This window comes from Cebidichthys violaceus, unplaced genomic scaffold (genome assembly GCF_023349555.1).
Source record: "Cebidichthys violaceus isolate CVI_PGR_0920_01 unplaced genomic scaffold, fCebVio1.0.p SCAF_65, whole genome shotgun sequence".
NCBI classification, from domain to species: Eukaryota; Metazoa; Chordata; class Actinopteri; order Perciformes; family Stichaeidae; genus Cebidichthys; species Cebidichthys violaceus.
Genome location: NW_027176872.1, coordinates 915414 through 937096, shown reverse-complemented (window position 1 = coordinate 937096; position 21683 = coordinate 915414). Strand labels below are relative to the sequence as shown.

General features: G+C 41.8%; 1 protein-coding gene across 5 annotated transcripts in view; it reads left to right on the top strand.

Annotated features, from left to right (window-relative positions):
• Nucleotides 1–1241: 1241 nt before the first annotated feature.
• spire1b (spire-type actin nucleation factor 1b) overlaps nt 1242–21683 on the top strand; it is a 43766-nt gene continuing 23324 nt past the window's right edge. For all 5 annotated transcript variants that reach the window (XM_068734593.1, XM_068734591.1, XM_068734592.1 and 2 more), the window contains exons 1-3: nt 1242–1882; nt 7978–8006; nt 19537–19773. In XM_068734593.1, coding sequence (XP_068590694.1) covers nt 1531–1882; nt 7978–8006; nt 19537–19773 — 618 coding nt within the window. In that variant the 5' untranslated portion in view covers nt 1242–1530. The remainder of the gene's footprint in view (nt 1883–7977; nt 8007–19536; nt 19774–21683) is intronic.

Sequence of the window (21683 nt, the reverse complement as noted above, 5' to 3'; positions counted from 1 at the left end):
ATGAAGTATCCAAGGAAGAAACAATTGTTATAGAAACTACCACAAAAATGTAAATAGATATAATGGAAAATAAAAAGGAAATACAGAGTCTAGCATTAATATTAATGCCTGGAAGAAAAAAAGTTGATTTTTTAAAGGCTCTGGACTGCACACAGGTGTTTTCAGTTAACCTGATTAGACCTCTGCACAGGTTGAAGATGGGCACCGCTGTGATCGATAATCTACTCTACTAACCTCCTAATTAGAGGACTAATTAGACAATTAAGTGAAAACACCTGTGTGGGTGGACTATGCCTGTGTGGGGCCTTTTGATATCTGATGATTTACAAAATCCATTTTCTTATTCATCATGAGAAAAAACACAACAAAACATAAATGGAAAAAAAGAGATGAAAACGACAGACGCAATAGAACTTTATTGAGAGGTAAAAATATTTGACAAATAAATAAATTTATATAAATAATAATTGATTAATTAATAAACAGCGCCAGTTACTTTGTTACAAATAACAAGCAATGAACACACTGTACAAAAAATGTTCAGTGTTGCTATGTAAACATGATGATGGACAAAGAAAAATTAAAACAAGTATGAAAAGACATCTTTAAAAAGCTCTAAATGGAGACATTTATGTGTAGACTGCAGGTGCCCTATACCTCCCACCCTCTGCATTACTTATAGCCACATTGTTACAGATCTATCGTCAACCCCAAGTTTTCTGTCACTCTGTGATAAATTGATTAAACGCCTAAAATGTATTTAGGTAGCCATATGCATACCACGTAAGCAGGGCGTAAATAGTACACCACCTCAGCTGGTATTGTGCTTCAGTTGTGCATATTTCCTTTAAAAATGTGTGATTACATCTCACCACCTACAAACATGTGACTGTGAAAATGTGAGGGTTTTGAAGGGGGGGGGGGGGGGGGGATTCTGGGGCTTCTTGAAAATTCTCTGGTTGGTGATCCAACTTTGACTCACATACAACCTGCGTGAATGAACTGTATCTGAATTATTAACCACACTGGATTTGAAAAGGAACAGAAGTAAATATTTTGCATCATGTCTTCTAATCAATCCTCTCAAAAGTCCAGGGAATAAGATGCGCGCGCGCGTGTGTGTGTGTGTGTGTGTGTGTGTGTGTGAGAGAGAGAGAGAGAGAGAGAGAGAGAGAGAGAGAGAGAGAGAGAGAGAGATCATGTGATGAAAGAGTGAGCCGTGCTTGCTGGGTTGTGTCGTGAGACACACAAACACACGGCGGAGACTACAATCACACCCCCACCTCCCCTCGCACACGCACACACGCACACACCGTCTTGTGAGCGCGCTGGTGGTACCGAAACCTGGACGAGGCGTCAGCGCGGGCGGGGAAAAAACATCCACCGGACATCCACCGGTGCGCTGCTGGCCGCTGCCCCGGGGAGCAGGAGCGAGAAGCATCCATGCCGCCAGGTTCCCTCTCACACATCGGCCTGGACCTGCTCTCGTCATCGGGCCTCCTCCTCCGACGCTGCTGAGATAATGAAAGGATGGCCGAGCGGCGACGCGGGGACCACGGAGGGCTGACGGATGCCGCCGCGGCGGCGACTCACCGGGATGAGCAGCAGCGTTGCAGCGCGATGAGTTCGACGGAAGAAGCGGCATTGGAGGGTCTCTCCCTGGAGGAGATACTGAGGCTTTACAGCCAGCCCATCAACGAGGAGCAGGCATGGGCGGTGTGTTACCAATGCTGCAGGACGCTGGCGAAGGGGCACCGGAGCAGGGGGAGCTCCTCCGCCGCCGGAGCATCGTCAACGGCGGCTCCGATGAGGATATCTGGACCGGAGGATGTCAGGATACAGAAAGACGGGTCCGTGAGGGTGGAACACCGGGGCTGTGAAGGTAAACTATTATGTAAGAATGAGTGCGCCTAAAGCTGCTCTCGATCTAGGCCAGACCATCACTTGCATTTCAAATATTGGGGTGTTGTGATTGTAAGACTGAAAGACTTGGGGGGGGGGGGGGGGGGGGGGGGGTAGCCTACAAAATCACATCACTAGTGTATAATCCCTAATGTAATATAGTGATAACACAGAGCAATAACGCTACTGTAAATAAAACATCCAGCACGTGGAGGCTTTAGATGTTTTCCCTGATCAGGTGCTATATTAGTCTTTAATCTGCAGCAGGACAACATCAGCCAGTCATGGGGCCCAATTATACCTGATCACTGACAAACAAATAGTCCCCTGGCTCATACTGTAGTGGTTCTCACTGGTTTTCACTATTCCTCCTCACTGAGGGCACATATGTGTGTGTGTGTGTGTGTGTGTGTGTGTGTGTGTGTGTGCGCATCACTCGGCTACATCTCTCATTGAAGGCCTCTCAGCCTGTTTGCCACTTCACATCCGATTAAAGCATGTGATTATTGCAAGCTGAAATGTGCATGCATGGGGCCGACGTAAAGTCTGAATCGGGCCTTGTGTTTTGAATGGCCTGATTACAGTTGCTCCTAACTGCCTGTGACTCTGTTTTATGCAGTGATGTGCGGTGAGGCACTGACACTACATAAATCAGATTTACAAATATATGAACCAATAGAGAAGATTAAATCACCATTCAATTGGCAGCTTGCACATTGACTACTGGTTGTTTTTCATATCAGCCTTATTTACACACACATAGGTAAGTTACATATTTGATTCCACCGGGAGCGTGTGCGCCGCGATCTGCCCCACCGATTTGCCCTACCGGGAGCGTTTCAGAAGCGGAGCGCTCGCGGGCACCAACCGCGAAAATCGTGAGATTCCGCGATAATCTACGTAACAACCACGGCTGTATAAAGAGAACAACAAACAAATAAAAGGTTACTTTACCTGTCCGACGTTGAATTGCTGTTGATTTGTTCATATTTCCCTGTTTTTTTGAGACATTTTTAAGCTAGGATATATAATCTTACATTTTTGTGGTCAAATCAAAATATAAGAAGAAAAGTGTAGAAGAAGAGCAACGACAGAACAAGCATAAACCCGACCCGTGGGCTCTCGCACGCCCTCTTCAGTGAGGCAGAGGTACTGTTTGCCCCTCTGTGCTTTTTCACTGCGGTTTAATGTCAGTTTTATGTCCTTTCTTAATGTAAAGAAAGGACATATAATAAAAGTGTCTACAAATATTACAGTGATGACAAACAATAAGAAAGCAAAAGGCACGCGCTCAACCCAGTTTGTGAGGGATTGCGCAATCTGAGGTGAGGCACAGCTCGTCGCTGCCTCACCTCACGTGTCTCCTCTGTTTGAACAGGACATTTGCTAATTCAGCGATTTTCATTATAAAAATGCTTGAAATGATTGGAATCATACAGCAATTACATTTATAGCACAGGTCAGTAGAGAAATATTAATATTTATTTTATTTTAGCATTATTTGTTTTTTACTTGTCAAGTTGTCATGATGGCAGGTGAGGCTCTGCCTCACCTCCCTCCCCTGACCGCACGTCCCTGGTTTTATGAGGTGCTATAAAAAAATGAGGAGTTACGGTCCTGCTGGTTTTACAAGTGCTCTGAAAACATCCAAGAAAGTGAGAGGAGACAGTGGCAGCATATAGCGAGCCAAATGATAAATCACTGCAACATTGTGGAAAATATCCCTTTAGGGGGTTTGCACAGTGTCTGTGGGGCTATATGCAGGGTGCTTATCCTGACTTTATTGTGCTTTATGGTAATTTGTGTCTCACATGGGAGACAGTTACAGCGTTTATGTGGTATTTGTCTAGCATCCCTCATACTACAGGTGCTTTTTTCCCCCTTCTTTTTAACAAGGTATCAACAAAGATTCAAAACAATCTTTGCTGCCATGTGATGGGCGTGTCTGTGTCTGTCTGAACACTACACAGTGTCCTGTCAGAAGGAGGCCTGGCATGTTCAGTGTATGTTAGACTGTGAACACAGAGTGTAGCAGACTGACTAAATGCCTCTCTATCCATCTATCTGTCTCTGTCTGTAATGGACTACACCTGAGGGATAGGCTCTTTACTCCAGCTGCAATGTACACACACACACACACACACACACACACACACACACACACACACACACACACACACACACACACACACATACTACTGAACACTGCTCGGTCAACATTTTGGCCTTTGATTCGATAACTGCGCTGCATTTCTGTGAGAGTGATGCTGGTTGTGGCATGTAGGTCTATATATGCTTAGAATGAATGGGCTATTTTTAGGAGTATGGAAGGGACCATCGGAGAGGGGAGTCCAGGCTTTTATTCCTCAGCTGCTGCTGTAATGTCACATCATGCAAAACATATTGACTTGTTGTAGTTATGCATGTTTTGGGGCATTTGTATTTGCAATATACATCTTTTTTTGTTAATATCACTTCAGTAATCATGTTGCTAATTCACAGATGAGCATCTTTTTGTATTTTTTTCCCCATCAGAATCAGAATCAGCTTTATTGGCTATGGATGTGTACTCATACCAGGAATTTGACACCGTTTTTTCCATTGCTCTCAACGTACATACACAGAATATACAAATAAACTATTTAAAAATAAATAAAACAAGGACAACAAAGTAGAACAGAGGTAGGCATAAACATTTAACTACTATATTATATTATTATAATATTTGGTCACAAATCATATAGCAAATATAACTTGCATCAAATACAAACAAAGAACTTTATAATTTACAGCAGACATAACACATATACACACATACGCATAAAAGCTACTGTACATAATAACATACAGGTTATATACAATTGGAGTACAAGAACAAATCAACTTTAAATAATTCGCCCTATAGCAGGAAATAAAAGTAAAAGTCAGATAATATTAAGTTATAATGATGTCATAGAATAATCATCCTTCATAATCGTCTTTTCCTGTAAAAATAAGATTGAGTTGAGTTTAAAAGCAGCTTTTTGGAGTATTGACAATAAAATCATTGCCAAGCAGCACAACAATGTTCAATAATGTATTTTGATTATCTTGAAAACCCCAATTAATATTGAGAGGGGATGAAGGTAAACGATTGTGTGTTCAGATAACCTGCTGCTAAAACGATACAGATGGACATCTTGCCGTTTCCTTTACATCATACACCATATGTGCAAATTATTAAACATACTTTTCATGTGGTAAACAGATACGGTGAAACGCATTATCTTACAAAGACTGTATTTTAAACATGTATCCATTACTTCTATCTGAATATTGAAAGTGATCATTCATTAGCTAACTATATCAAGTCTTCATTTCTTCCTCCCAATCCTTCCATGAACCTCATGACGAGTTATGAAGTACCTCTGGCTGAGAATCACTGCTCTGCACGTCTTCAGTCTGTCATACTGGGAGTGTTTTGCAAGTGTTTTGATCAGTGCACTGCAACCACACAAATGGTCTCGCTTTGCAGGGTGATTTGAGGGTCTAATTGCCACTTATCTGTGCTGTTCAGCACAGTCTCTCTCTCTCTCTGATGCACAAGCTTGAGTCAGATAAAGTCATTCTTGTAACTAATTTGATAAATCTGTGGCAAAAGTTTTCAGGATTTAGGACTTCTGAAACTCTCGTATGCAAAAATTGACTGAGTTAAATCAAAGGTTAGTGTTTGACCTGCTCTTTACCACGCCCGCCAAGGGCCTGGCGATAATTCAATATGATAATTAATCGTCTTTCAATGGAATCATATCGTGATAGAATTGTATATCGAGATATCGTGGTACACAATCACGTCGTGTCTAAATTGATCATAACAAGCCCATACTAACTAAAATTACTCAGCTGATTACATTATTTTGCACTGAAGGTCTTATTTAAATGACAAAATGCTCCGTACTTTTGTCAAGTATTTAATTCACACAAACAAGAGTATACAAATCCGTGTGGTTATTTCATATAGACCACTTATTTCGTAAATTACCAGAAAACATGCTGTATCGTGATATATATTGGTATCATGATATATATCGCGATAGAAGATTTTGTCTCAGCCTATACGTTCGCCCAGTATTCTTTTATTCCGCAGGTCATCCGGAGCGCCTGACACTTTGTATTACATCTGAATACATCATGAAAGCAGGACCTTTTAGAACCTCTGCAAATAGTTTTCTGTCACAAATTTAACGAATATTTTTAATATCCTTCTGTTTTACCAATCGTTATAGCACTATCAAGAAAGCACACTGGTTTATCTGCTCCCTCTGTTTGGCAGTGCTCACATCACACCGCTCTTCTTCACCCTACATACAGCAGTGTGGCATTCAAACCTGCTGATGCTGAAGTTAACGGCCAGAGATGATGTCATAGCTGTTGTGATGTTGCGTTACCGCGTGTCACAAGACAAAAAAGCCAATTTGTTTCGAGGGTCGTCTGTCAGCTGGCTGTTTGTTCACAAAGTAAAAGCTGGGCAGATGTAGCCCGGGGGAGCATTTAAGTGGCTCTTCTTTTTGAAGGGAGTACATTCATGCAACGTGGCTCCTTGGGAGGGGTCTTGTCATCATCGGTCACATGCTATGAACCGCTGAAGTAATTAGAAATGAAACGGAGCTTTTATTAAAACTGTTCTAGTCAGCATAGTGAGAGCACAGAGCACTTTAACAGAAATGGTTTAATGAGGGAGGGAGTCTTTAATCACTGATAAGTAAGCTATTTAAAATTCCTTTAAACCAAGAACATGAGCATTTATAAGGCAGGGATGTTCTGTATTATTCTTTTAGTTATTTAAATGTCACGAACCAAAACCAACTATGACTTTATCCTAATAACGATTCTATTGTTGTCAGAAAACTATTAACAGAATGCATCAGTGAGCCACACCACTGGGCGCCGTGTTCCTTCACCGCCATTCAACGTAGCTTGCGCGGAAACTGGATTCTCGCGATAACACGAGATCACGCGAGAAGAGGTTAGCGTAGCTGCTGCAGTAGCATGTTATATCCGAACTGAAGAGTGTTTCTTCATTGAAAGAAGAGCAGAGAACGGCACCGAAAGCTTTTCTCGATGGAAAAGATGTTTTTGCTCTTTTCCCGCCTGGCATCGCCAAGAGTTTGATTGACAGATGGTTCGTCCAATCACCTGCCAAGCGATGTTTTTATTTTTTAAAGAGCCTACCCTTTTCCAAACAGTTTCCAACAAACCATTTGGCGCGTCAGGTTAACGTTCACCTTCCTGCTTTCTGGATATACTCAGCGGCACACCAAATGTGTATTATTCCTCAGCTGAAAATAGTTTCTAACAAATGGTCAGTTTCCTCCTGTTTGAGGAACATTTGCTAAAATCTACAGTGTCCAGCTGTTTTAGGAAATAACAAGTCCTTTTTAGAAATACAACAATGTGTCTGTGAACAGCCATTAAAGATTCACATTGTCAGTGGGAATGAACAGACTTGGGGCTGAGTGTTGCAGACAGTGTACTATAGTTGGGCAGTATTGAAGCAGATTGTGGGTTTTGGTCTTTTCATGGGATTTGTGGAGAATAGGACTATGCCTCATCATTTAAAGCTACACTATGACCTTGAGAGTTTAATGTTAGCATTTGTGGACATGCTCCGTTCCTGATTAGTTTTAGTGTAAAAAGAATGTGAATGCTGTGGCCTGAGATTTTCCATCAGTGACAAATAAAAACTATTGATACTGAAATAAACGAGTTTCTCAGCTGCAGTCCTTGTGTGTGCTTTAACAGCAGTGTAGAGTGATGAATAAATGAAAATGATGGCCCAGTGATTGCAGTGAATCCTGGGACAATGTATATTTCACATGATATTTAAAGGATATTCCGACACGGAGTCAAAAGTAATGCATGGCCTTTTGACATGAACGGCTTAGATCATCATCACATGCGCTTAACTTCTGTCAGTCATGCATTTTTTTCACTGTAATAGAACAGCTATGTCACCGCGCATGTGTGTGTAAGCTGCTTTGTGCCTCGGCTTACATCTGCTGCTTATCACAACACTGCTTTCTTGTTTCCCTGCAGGTAAATACAGCCCTTGCACAACCACAGAGGTGAGTAACTCCACTGTAGTTCTGTTGTACTTCTCGTATTTCACCATCACATGCTTACAGAGGCTTGAACAATATTATGTGGGCATTATTTACTTGTGTATAATGTCAAAGTACATGTTGTGGGCGAGGGAGGACATTATAACTTGGGCACATTGCATATGGAATAACCAGGACCTTTTATTTCTATTTTTATTACTGTATGTTTGCAATGTTTACTTCCTGTTTTTGATGTGCAACTTTGTTGCTGCATGGTAAAAATATATATTAAAAAAATACATGTTTAAATTAGTATATATATAGTATATTTTGGTCACATGAATGGATTAGTTTGAGTGTAACTAGTTGTAGTTGTAGTTGTGTTGGAAGATTTTGGTTGATTACCTCACAAGCCTCCCAGAGTGCAGGCTGGGAAACTCCAGCGTTTCTGGAAAGGAACCATTCAGTCAATTGACAAGATATTAATGGAAGGAGATGTATGGTTGTACAGGGAGAGATAATAACAGGCTTAATCGCAATAGAAGCATTTTCTACTCTTTAAATATTTACCTCCCACAGTTGGTTACATTAGCTAGTTACAGTCAAAGAGGGCGGCCAGCCACAACAACAGAGATGGCATATTAGAGCGGGCACTCTTCAGCAGCTGGGGCGGTATTGCAGTCGCTCTACCGCACCGTTGTGACGAAAAGAGAGCTGAGCCGCAAGGCAAAGCTCTCTATCTACCGGGCAATCTTCGTTCCTACCCTCACCTATGGTCATGTGGACTGGGTCATGACCGACAGAATTAGATCGCGGGTACAAGCGGCCGAAATGGGTTTCCTCAGGAGGGTGGCTGGCATCTCCCTTAGAGATAGGGTGAGAAGTTCGGTCATCCGTGAGGGACTCGGAGTAGAGCCGCTGCTCCTTTGCGTGGAAAGGAGCCAGTTGAGGTGGTTCGGGCATCTGGTGAGGATGCCACCTGCCACCAGCTTCAGACTGTGTTGCATAGAAAACTGCTTCAAAACAGCAAAATGAGCACGGTGTCCAATGCAAGTTGGTGATGGAGATAGTTTCTGGCATACAGCACCATCACGTCTCTGCTAGCATGTTGATGTCGTGAAACAATGAGCAGAAGGTAATGCATTAGTGAAATGGTTCCACATTTTAGGAAATGTGCTTTTCACTTTCTTGCCGACAGTTAGATGAAAAGATCGATACCACTCTCATGTCTGTACACTGCAAGTGTGGAGCTGAAGCCATGAGGCAATTAGCCTAGCTTAGCTTTAAGACTGGAAACAGGGGGAAATAGCTAGCTGGGTTAAAAGATACACCAATACTTTAAGCCTTGATATAATATAAACGGATGATTTAAATAATAATTCACATTCAATTTTCATGAACGGTGAAATTAGCTATATAACCGGGCTGTAAACATGTTAATTCCTGCTCTGAAGTTGGGTATTAACACATTGTGTCATCTCTCTTACAACATGTAAGTCATCTTTACTTTTCTGTTTGTGTTGAGATTAAACAAATAAGGTACACAGCGTTAATTAGTGAGCTTTTGAAGTATTTTTAACAGTTACCACCTGCTTCCAGTCTTTCTGCTAGGCTAAGCTAATCACCTCCTCCCTAGCTTCATAGTGGTAGTAATATTCTCATTTAACTCTCGGCATGTAACCGAATAACTATTCTATTAACACAGGGCAAATGCTGTGGAAGGGCCTCAGTACAAGATAATGGCTTTTACTGTGTCTTAACACAACGCAATAATACTTTCTTCTCAGCGTTGCTGTAAATAGCTTATTTTCACTGCTAGTTACACAAATTGTTCTGACAAGTTGTCAGCATGAAAGACCATTCTCTGGCATGTGTACCCATCCTCCCTTCACCCAGCGTGTGTCTTCTTCACCCGGTCATTTTCTCCACCCGCCCCAGAGCTCCCAGCTGACTGGTAGGAAATGTCACCCTGCAAGGCCTCCTGTTTTAATGGCAGTTCTGGGAGCAGTTCCAGACCTAATTAAAGGGCTCTTTCCTCCAACAACTGCTGTTAATTGTTTTAATAATAGTTTGTGAGAAGAGGTCTTACAGCTTCTCCGCCATTCGCGTTTTAGGAATATTTTGCTGGATGTTGTAGAATAGATGGAATAATTTTAGCCCGCAGGGTATGTGTTTTGGTGTCACTTGAGAGTGTTTGATGAATTCAAAGCTAGGTCTTGGTCTGACAGTATTTGGTGTCTGTGATGCTGCACACTGACTGAGGATCTCTTCCCAGTTCGTTAGAGACAGAGTGCAGCAGTTTTCAGGGGGCTCTGGAGATGGATTGCTGTGTTATGGACTGTGATAACAGATGGAGAGTGACTAACTCAAGCACACAGGCACACACACACACACACACACACACACACACACACACACACACACACACACGTTGTAGCAGCGGAGAATGTGAAACGGTATAGTCAAATCTCTGCTAAGCAGCTTTGCACGAGAAATGAGTTCTCACAACGCAGTGCGCTACAGTCTGGCTGACAAAACCACCGGCGAGTTGTTGGAGCCGCTTGGCAGCGATGAATCCTGCGGCAGAGGCGTTCTGTTACAGCATGCAGTGTGGAATTAGCCCAAAACTGGATGAGCAGGAGCACATGTGTAGCCGTGGCCGACGCACATTATCCGCACACGGCTGCAAAACAGCGTGAACTCCAGCAAATGATGCGGCTGCGGATGTCAGATGATGCCGTTGTCTTCAGAGCCAGTGAACCGAGCTCCCGACAGGGCTCTGTGTTCAGTACTCAACTACTAAGTCCACTGGAAATGGATGATATTTGTTAGCATATTTTCACTCAAATGTGACAATGGTTCTCTTTAGCTATACCCATTTCCACCTTTTTACATGTCGGCGTTTGCAAGGGAATTTGTTGTAGACATGCTAGCGAGACCCTCTTGGTCCCGTGATGCAGCATAACCCATGAATTTGTGGATTATGCTTCATCACGTCCCCCGCTGACAAAGTTTAACCGCGCGCGCTTCTTGCCCTCTTAATGTCTGCGCTTTGAAGTCTAGGAAAGGGATTAGAGTTTAACGTCGAAATCGGTGTTTAACGTAAACAGAAAACTTCGGTCAGGAGTTATGAAAGTGTTTGGCAGGAATAGTATTTGCTTTTATGTGAAAAAAGAGAAGAAAAAAAACAACAGGTGGAGGAAATGCATGTGGTTTCTTTCAAGTGTTCTCTCTGTTCTGTGTGTGAAGTCATGCGGGTTCCGCATACTGGACAAACCAGAGGAACCGTGCTCAGTCATATGATCGTCAGAGGTCACAGCATCAGGTGTGAGTCTGAGAAAGGAATCTCCTCAGTGCTTGTTTGTGTGTGAGAGGAAGTAACCCACTCTTAACATGAATGCCATCCATTATTAAGTGGGCAGATTGATTTTTACTATGATCATAATACAGCAGTATGTTTGCTAGATGAGGAGTTGTGTATTGTCCATTCTTTTGTGTGTAAAAGCCCCATAGTTCCCCAGGCAAACTTCACAAATATACCGTAGTCTTTTTTGCTGTGGTGGGAGTTACAGTGGTGCAGTGGTTAGCACAGTCGCCTCACAGTAAGAGGGTTCTGGGTTCGAACTGTGATCGACTGGCGTTCTGCCAGGGGTGTTCCCAGCCTGTCGCCCGATGCCAGCTGGGATCGGCTCCAGCTCCCCACAACCCTGTGAAGGACAAGCTGTTACAGATAATTGATGGATGGATGGCTTCTGCTGGAGTGCTCTTCAATAAGCGCAAATGTTTTTAGATTAATTAATTGAAACAAAATCCCAGTTTGTGCCATCCCATCTTTGCCATGATACATTACAACATGCTCAAATATCACCAATCCTTATGACTTTGGTGATCCGCTAGTGCCACCAATAGGTCAAGGTTTTAACTTATCCATTGAAATATATCACCATCTACAATGTGTATCGGCACAAAATGTGTTACAGATATTAAACTTAAACTGCGTTACAGTTATATGCATACAGGTACATACATGAAAGTTGACCTTTGCGTTTAACCAGTGGTGGGCTGTGCATTTTATACCTGGGCCTTCAGTGCTGTCCTACTACACTTGAACCACCTCCTAATAACCTCATTATGACGCCACAGCTACGGGTTATTATTTGTTTTGTGTAAAAGCCGCATATTCACATAACACTGCAACATTTGACAAGTGAAATAAAATGTTAAATGAAGCTCAACACCTACAAAACACTATCTGCAGAGTGCAAATACATGAATCCGTGCATGACGGGATGCTGCGTCATTAACGGACAATGCATATAGTCAAAATCAATGTAATTAACACAATGACAAGAACAAACTCATAAGAACCAGTCACATATATTCATAGGACAACAAAAGCATGACACATCAATCCAGCAGCAGTTCCACGCATTCCACCACACAAGAGCACGAGCCATTCAAATATTATTCCTAAAAACGACACGATAGACAAATGAACAGTAGCAACGTTACTGCAGATGTAAACAAACAAACGCAGTTTGTCACTTACAGAATGCTGTTCACTGAAAGACAAAGTCCATCCTCCTTTCTTTGTTGACAAAGAGTTTAATCCCACGGTTGTACAGTACATCGTTTCAGTTCCAGTAAGAAGTCCTTCTCGATTCATGGACGCCAGTGATGACAGTCGTGCCTCCCCATTTGTATTTTGCCGGTATGCGGTGGCCGGTTCGCAGCAGGGCCGGGATCCCACCTCCGCCGGCAGTAGATCTGTAGATCCACTCGTGTTTCTCCAAAAGTTTTCAAAAGCACCGTAGTGTCCTGCCGTGCTATGGCGTCCTCGGGTTAGCGTAGCTCCAAACACCAAGACGCTCAGTTAAAATGAAACACATTCCCAGTCACAAAATGTGCAACGCTTCTCCGACAGAAACACCATTCATACAAATCCTTTTCCTGGCTGGGTCAGTGTTGCTAGCTGTGGGGTTGACTGACTATTTCTTATGATGTCCAGTTTTTCCTGAAATGTCCTTCTTGAGAAAGGTGTTGCCAGTAATTCCGCCACTAAATCCGTTTCTCCTCCTCCTTCAGCCATTGAGTGTTAAAAAAAACAAAGCTAGGTAAAAAAATTTAATAAACTACACCAAGCAAAACCCTAAAAAATTCCTAATTTCCTGCATATCTTTCAATTTGAACTCTTACTACTCCAACTAATGTCTGCCAGCTTCCTTAAGTTTCATATTAGTCACACGCTCGACCACTGACCAATCACGGTGCACGCTGCACCTTACTGCAGAGCTGACCTTAATACTGAGCTGCACGTTAATGATGACGTACTTATAGGCCAGCTAGAAGGCTCTGGCATGTCAAAGAATACGCCCAACATGTCAAACTAAAGATCTGATTGGTTGAAGACGATGGCAATCAACAATATTGTCCCCATTTACTTATACTGCAAAGGCTTTCACTTGTGAGTCTGAAGGCCTCGGGCCTCTCTTCTTACCTAGAGACAGCATAGAGGTGAAATCTGATTGATAAAAGCTCTACTTAAAACAAGCTGTGCTGGAAGCAGAGCAACTGAGAAATACAGTAGCTGTGCAATGAGAAAATAACATAATGGGAAAAATAATTAGAATACATATAGTGTATTTATGAAAAATTATTAAATTATAAAATAGCTATAACTTAGTGATTCTGTTTAGACCAGCAGAGACGGCTTTGCTGGCCCTGACGGCCCACCACTGCGTTTAACCTATCCTAAGCATTAGGATAAGCTTTAGCAACTTAGGGTTCAGTGTCTCGCTCAAAGACACTTCAACATGTAGACAGTAGGAGCCGGGGATTGAATGGCCAACCTTCTGGTTAAAAGAAGACCCTCTAAACCCACTAAGCGACTGCCAGCCATAGTTATTCATGGTCCCCAGATGATGATTCCTACTGACTTTGGTGTTCCTCCGAGTTTCCATCTAGTGCCCCCATGAGGTTGGAATCTTTCAGTTCAGATTGAAACATCTAAAAATCTATCAGATGAATTGTCATGAAATGCAGGTGTTTTTCCTAATGTAGAATCTATCCAGTTGATCTCCATTTCAAAAAATAGTCAAATTCCCTTTAAGATTAAGTCACAGTATGTCCTAATTTATGGAGCTATAGTTAATGTGAGTTGTGCATAACTTCACTTTATGATGTCTAATTATTGTTTGTTGTAAAAACTTAAACGGACAGTAATCAATGGAGAGGTAATTCATTCATACAATTTAGTATTTAGTCAATTTTGTAAAATTCTACTCAGCTCACCTACCGTTTACTTTCACTGCCATGACCTAATTCCCATGAACCCATTTAGTAAATATAAATGTTTTAAATCCCCACATTGTTTCTACAATCCTTTAATTCTGACCAGTGCATGCTGATTCTGGTAATCCTCTGCTGGTTGGCTAACAGCGACTAATGGAAGGCTTTTTCATACGAGAGAGCAGACCTCATAGATTTCAGTTAGCATTTAATTAGCGCAATTGGCACCGGTGTTTATCACACAAAGCTACATAACTAAAACTAATGAGATTCACAGTCTAACAGCTGGTGTCTTTGTCTGAGTCCACTAAAAATGCGTAGTAGACCATGACATCTCATTGACAGACGCATAGAGAACCAGCCTTTTGGTCACATGTGATCCTCCCTGACCTTTCTTTGAAACCATGAGCTTATTATTTATTAGTCAAGGGTCAGAAAATATTTCAACACTTTTTATAATAGATTCATCCTTTACGTCTTTTAGCAAGAAATAATTCTTCTTAAACATTGCTTCTTAAAAAGTGTGAGGATTTCCTGTTTGATATCACTTTTCATGTTTAGGTTTTCAAATGTCGGTTGGACCAAAATAAATAAAAATCTAGGGAACATCAACACTTTGGGAAATACCCTTACTTGCTCTTTTGCTGAGGAGTTAGATGAGGAGATGGACACCACTCAAAATGAAGCTGGAGTCAGTGCTGTCATCACCATGAGGTTGTCGTGCAACCAGCAGAAACTCCCAGCCAGGAAATAGTCTGGCACACGACACCATGTAAATCCACAAATTATTGTTTTTACACATTGGGTTTTATGGATTATACGAACAGGATGGTGAGCTTCAAAGGCATTGGAAGGCAGATTTTGTTAACTCTGGACAGAGCCAAGCTAGCTGTTTTGTGCTAAGCTAAGCTATGTCATCAAATAGATAAACCGAGAAGGAAATGGATTGAAGCCCTACCATAAACTGACCCCCATGGTAAACATATATGAACCTTGTGCAGTTTGCTTTCATTATACATGAGATGGTTTAAATGGTTTTGAATACCTTTAATTTAACTTAAAGGTTGCCTGTAGTCTTAGCGTTGATGTACTGTTATACTGTACTTCTAACTGTAGGAAACTGTATAAACAGAATACATGGCAGCCGACACCTGGCCATATTAACCCAGAAGGTCCTATTACATCATGTGTACAGAACTAGAACAAACATGTTTCATTCACACGTGTCTACATAAGGCTCTGTTGTTCTATCATAATGTGATGGTGTTCAGTTCTCATATCTGAGGTCATGTACTACAGTTGCTTTTGAGAGCTGTAACCTCGAAATTTAACCTCGAATGGATCAGACACCTGAACATAACACTCTGGTGTCCCATTTTGAATGACTTTAATTAGTTATGCTAACCTGCATTGTCCCTCAGGGATAATCGACTATGTAGGTGGATGGTAGATTGATATTGACTGTAGTTTGAAGAGAGGAACCCTGAATGGATATAGTACTGTCTTTTGTGAGGAAGAATTTGAAGCCAGCAGGCGGATAACTAAGGAAAATAACTACACATGTGAGAGAACCATCATGGCCGATGCTTTGGGGACAATGTAAAAAGCTTTCCCCATGCGTCACAATAGTTTTTACTTTGGCCCAGCTTGCCTCCTCTCCGTGACAGGAATGCTGAAATTAAAGCCAAGCTGTTTGATGTTGTTCCTGCTTGTGACGATGGCCACTGCTGCACTTTGCAGCACCGGCAAATCTCTTTTGGTTGAAACCTTCATCCTCTCCCCACTTTTTCTCTTTTCCTTCTTCTTTTTTCTTCTTCTCTCCACCACTTCTTCCCCCTTCATTCCGCTTGGTCGCCTGGAATCCTGAGACCCAGTCAGGGAGATTTCTAAGTGGAATGGAGACGCTGTTTGCTTTAGGCTGCCTTCACAGCCACGGGGAAAGTTCTTATTTTCTGCAATCAGTCATAGTTTGCAGTTAATTATTTGTGAGGGAATGTGTAAGAAAATGACGCCAGCAGGCTTTGAGTGACAGCATAGGCAGGATACTGTCGAACACTAACTGGAGCTGAAAAATAAAGTATGCACAATCGTTTAAAAAAATGAAACATGGTTGAATAGCATATCTCCTTTTGGTCAGCAACAGCAAATAGAGACAGAGCGAACTCTGAAAACCATGCCCACCAGAGGGGGAAATAATTGGCGCCACAATATGCAACCAAGGACTGAAATGCTAACAAAATGCCTGTAGCTAGCTAAAAAACGAGATTTCAGCATGTCAAAGGATTATTTTAGCACCCTATGTCTAACAGGGGTGCAGTTGATAACTAAAGTGATAATGGGATGGGTCGAGTTAGCTGTTAGCAAGCTAATGTTAGCTAGCCTTTGCAAGCTAATGTGATTAGCTAAGGCACTTGCAAACATAATACTGCATAGCTTTCTGATTAATCCACATTCTACTAAACTGCAAAATGTTAAGCTAAACTTACAGAAATACTGACATTTGCTTGGTGCACACGTGATGTTAGGCATACTGAGGGTCAGGATACCACAGTTTTCCCATCTTTACAACAGGGCTAATTGTTATGCTTTGGCAGCTTATAAAACCATATTTCTTCATGCTGCCCTGTTTGTAGTGCATTCCACCACACAGCAGCTGTTAGGTATGTTTCTGTTGTTTTCTAGCAGGCAAAAGTGACCTTCACACAATCCAAAGTCAATGTCACTATGGTGAAGCCATGCGTTCTCCACCAATAATGTACACATCCAATGTTTGTTCTCCGCTTGTGAACACAAATCAATACGTGCAAAAACATTGCAGACATACAGTACAGCCAGTCAATATCTTTAAAGGATGACAAGTCCTGCAGTCTGCCTTTAATCTCTTGAAAGTTTAATTTGTGGCTGCTTCTTCTGCTAGATAATAAAAAAAAGTCTGTGAAAAAAATGAAAGTGAAAAAAAATTGTCAATCCCATCTGCTGCAGCCTTTCATTTCTTTTTAATCCATTTAAGTCATTCTCCTTTTTGCAGATTTTTTTTCGATAAGCTGCAGAACAGAAATGGGAGCCTGAATATCCACATAGTTAACACATGAAACCATTAGCTGCTTGGCAGGGCAGATCATTCCATATCTGTCACATTTTCTATAACATTCTCAGCTGTCTGCTGAAGAGGATTTCTTAATTTACAGCCTAATGTCCCTGGAAGAGTACGCTTGCATGTGCATGTGTTTGTGCCTACATGGTGTCATATATCAGCGAGTGCGGATCCAGGTGGAGTTTAGACAAAGAGGTGGCATTCAGCCGTCCCTCTCACCCCTGAGGAAACCCAGCTCTTACGCACTGATGGGGGAGAGGAGGACAGATCTCTCATATGACTCCTCCCTCCGTGATTATCAATTGATCTGCACTTGATCTTCATGTCTCCACAAACACACAGACACACACACACACACTCTTTATGAGTCTATGAATCACCGTTCTCCGCCCTCCTTGACCTCTCTGATCCATTCAACAACTTGCATCATTTCATTCACTTCTTCTTGTTCCTGTCTCTTGATGCATTTCTGTCTCCGATCCTTGTCTTTTTCCCTCCTCCCTGCTTCCCCGTTCCCCCTTTCTCTCAGTTTCTTTTCTCTCAGCGTTTTATATCTCAGTTCTTTCTCAGTGCTCAGGGCTGCAGAATAATCCCAAGTGGATTTCCCACTCTTGTCTTTTGTCTTGGCTTTAGCATTGCTGCCTTTATCCACCATGACTCTCTAATTCCAGGGCAGATTGAAGGCTATCACTGAGCATAGCATCTTACCAACAAGCACCAACCACTAGAATAGATATAATATCATGTATTTTAAGATTTGGGGATATTTTCTGCAAGTCATATATATTTGACCTTATTTGTATTTCATCCCCCACCAGAAAAAGCATGGCTTCCACCTTCGAGGGTTTGATCCCTTTTTGTCAAATCTATATTATTTTTGCATTTTAGTACATTTCAAAGATTAGCTTGTGTTACATAAAAAAAAAAGACTTAAGACTTTGTTCAAGAAAGTAATGTGAGACACCACCATACTCACATTTTCAATTTCCTAGAATCTATGATTGCTTTAGGCCAGTCTCCTGGTTTGACCGACCGCAAAGATGTGATAAAATGAAATGCTGTTGCTCAACTGACTCCTTGGTCCTGGAAGTGAAAACAATAGCATGGTTTCATAAAGCTTGGCTCAGTCTGCATTAACGTATTGTGATTAGATACATATTCCTGAGTTGAGTTACGGCAAAATGACTGTAAAATAATTTTTTTTTAAAGTTGCTGCTTTCACCAAGGGTTGGTTGGAAATGTACGCACTAACATACTTTTCATACTATAAGTAAGACATGAAATTGAGCCTTTAGGTTGTCCACCTGCATAAAATGTGGATTTTGTGTACCCGAGAAATGCCTAAATGTATTGTAGATGAGAGTATGAGACTTGAGTTTACTGGACATATTCTGCCCCAAAATGCAAATAAGTTACTATTAGATGAAATGATTACAAATGATGGCGGTGAGGAGAGGAAAAGCGCGGGAGCTCACATACATACAATTTCGTTACTGAATGAATTCAAGCGCTGTTTACCATTTGGCAAAGTATCACTCAAGTCCTGACGTCCTCAAAGTCGAGGAGGAATACCCAGACAGTGGATTCTTTCATCCTTTACAAGACGGACCGAATCCACATGAGGACATGTGTGATGATAGTGTTTTCCTTAATGCGTCAGTTAATCACAAGATCTACTATCGGTAATCTGCTCCCAGCGCCGGCCCCTCGAAAGGCCAGCGAGCGTCAGTGTGTTTGCGCGCATCTATGAATGGTCTCTCGTTGAAAGGTCGAGTCATGAGGTCACCGCATTACAGCTGTTCGGCTCAGGCTCGGCACACAAAAGAGGATCATATTGCATAACAAAGAAATCCATATTTGTTTTTATGATGTGGCAGATAAACAACGGAAAAAAGCACAAAAACGAAACAAATGATGCATCCGTCACAAATAAATGTGTTTTGCTTAGTATTCATACATCCAGTTTAATCATCAGACACCAGTTATTTGGCTGGTTTTAACTTAAAATATGTACAACCTATGTGCACTGTAAGTTGGCAGTAACACAATGTTCATAGATAAAAGAACATGCGAACATGCAGATTGTTATCAACGTTTACAGATCAAGGTGACAGCTACAGAAATGAGCGTGTATGTGAAGCTGCTTCTTGGTTGTCTCCCGTGCTCCTGCAGGTGATTGAGTCTCTGGGCATCATGATCTACAAGGCTCTGGATTACGGGCTGAAGGAGAACGAGGAGAGGGAGCTCAGCCCTCCTCTGGAGCAGCTCATCGACCTCATGACTAACATGGCCGAGGCGGAGAGGGACGCCTGCCCCGACGAAGGCTACGAGGCAACAGAGGAAGAGGACGAGGCGGAGGATGACCCTGACAACATCTTCAGCGTCCATGGCTACAGAGATATCTTCGAGGTACGTACAGTAGCTGAGTAAGTGACTGTTCATGCTTAGGCTAACTAGTCAGTCATGTTGACTGACTGCAAACATGTGACATCTGAAACACATCACTTCCTGTTTTAAGGTGGATCTAACCTGGAAAAAAGCTGTCGCCAACAGCTAATAAGACACCAAATTTACAGCAGCACTCATAATTATTTTATGTCAACTATATTTCGAACGACTATGCGTAGTGTATTTTAGCTTCTTTCATCTCATTCTTTCAGTTTTACAGCCTGCAACGTCTCTGTTTTGGTTCATCCGCCTGTTTTCCAGCAGTGGCATGCAGCTGTTTTAGAGAAAAAAGCTGTGCTACATGCCCAGCTCCAAACTGTAGATACACAAGAAGCTAAAAAAAACATATTTTTTTCCCTCAGGAGGTGGTGGAAACCAAAACAGAGCAAAAAGGAGAGTGACTATTGACTCCAAATGAATGCTAATGTTGCTCCATGTCTGTTGAATGTGGAAGTAGGCAATATCTTTGCTAACACTTTAGCCGTATCACCTTTATAAGACAATACTGTATGTCAAATGTGTGTTTTATTAGCTAGTTGTGAGGTCCTGCCCCCATGATGATTAATGCCGTTCAAATGTTAAATGTTGATTTTAAAAGTGTTTAAATACTGGGCGAGGATTGGGAAGTACTGGATAGAAGCAAAACATTTAGGAACGTTTCAATCCTCATTTAACAGAGGACTACTACAACAGCTGTGAGGAGTCTGAATTCATGGATTCCAGCAATGTAAGAAGTTCACCATACCGATCTTTGATTATAATAGGATATGAAGAACCAGTTGAACAATTTGAAAGTGAAAGTACAGAAGTATCGTATCAGCAAAATATGCTTTAAGTATGAAAGGTAGAAAAACAGATTATGCAGAATGGCTCCAGTCGTGTGTTAATATAATTTGTATTATTGGATTATTATTATTAGTGACATGTTAACTTATAAGCATTTAATTGTTTTGAGATGGTCAAGGTGGAGTTCATTTTAAATATTTTATATACTGTTGAGTAGCTGTTATATAATAATGCCTCATATATTGTAATCTCATCATACGTTTTTGACAAAAATGTTAATTTGAAAAGTAACCAGTAAATATAGCCGCTAAATAAGCCACACCCATTCCAGTAAGAAATATCATAATTTGCTTTGAAATCTGGCGGAGAAGAAGTATAACGTAACTTAAAATGGAAACACAGTTCTTGACTGAACAAGCTGCACTGATGGATTCCAGGAACAGACGACATCAGCGAGGGAGAAAAGATGTGTGTGAGAAAATGGACTCTGGACCACATTGCAGTCTGGCTGCCAGCCTCATCCTTGCTAATAGGGGAGTTGTGTCTCTCTGTTGTCCAATGGAGCCCAGAGTCACTGTGTCAGGCCTCCCATGGCTTCACACTGTTTACATAATGAGCACATACTCAGTCACACACACACACACACACACACACACACACACACACACACAGCTCACCAAGGTATCTGAGCAGTGTGCCAGTCTGGCTGGCCCGCTGGCTACCGAGCTGTCTGTTCCAATTGCGGTCTCAGTATTTTTCATCCTCGGTCCATTCACTCTATGTGCTCCCTCAGTTTACCTTTTGTCCTACTGTACTAACCCTAGCTGACTTGAAATACACTATGAACTGTTTTGAACTGAAAATAATACAATAACACTGGCTGCAGCATTTTTTGTCTCATTCACACACTCGCGATATGATGTGGGGCGGAGAACGCTTATGGAGACACCATTGTCTGCTATTTCCTGCGTTTAGTGGCGTTTTCTGCAATGCAGTCTGGACAAATGGACGCCAAGCGCAAGCCAAACATTGGCCCGGGTACCTTCTGTTCTCTATGAGAGAGACAAGAGTGTATTCTCTCATCA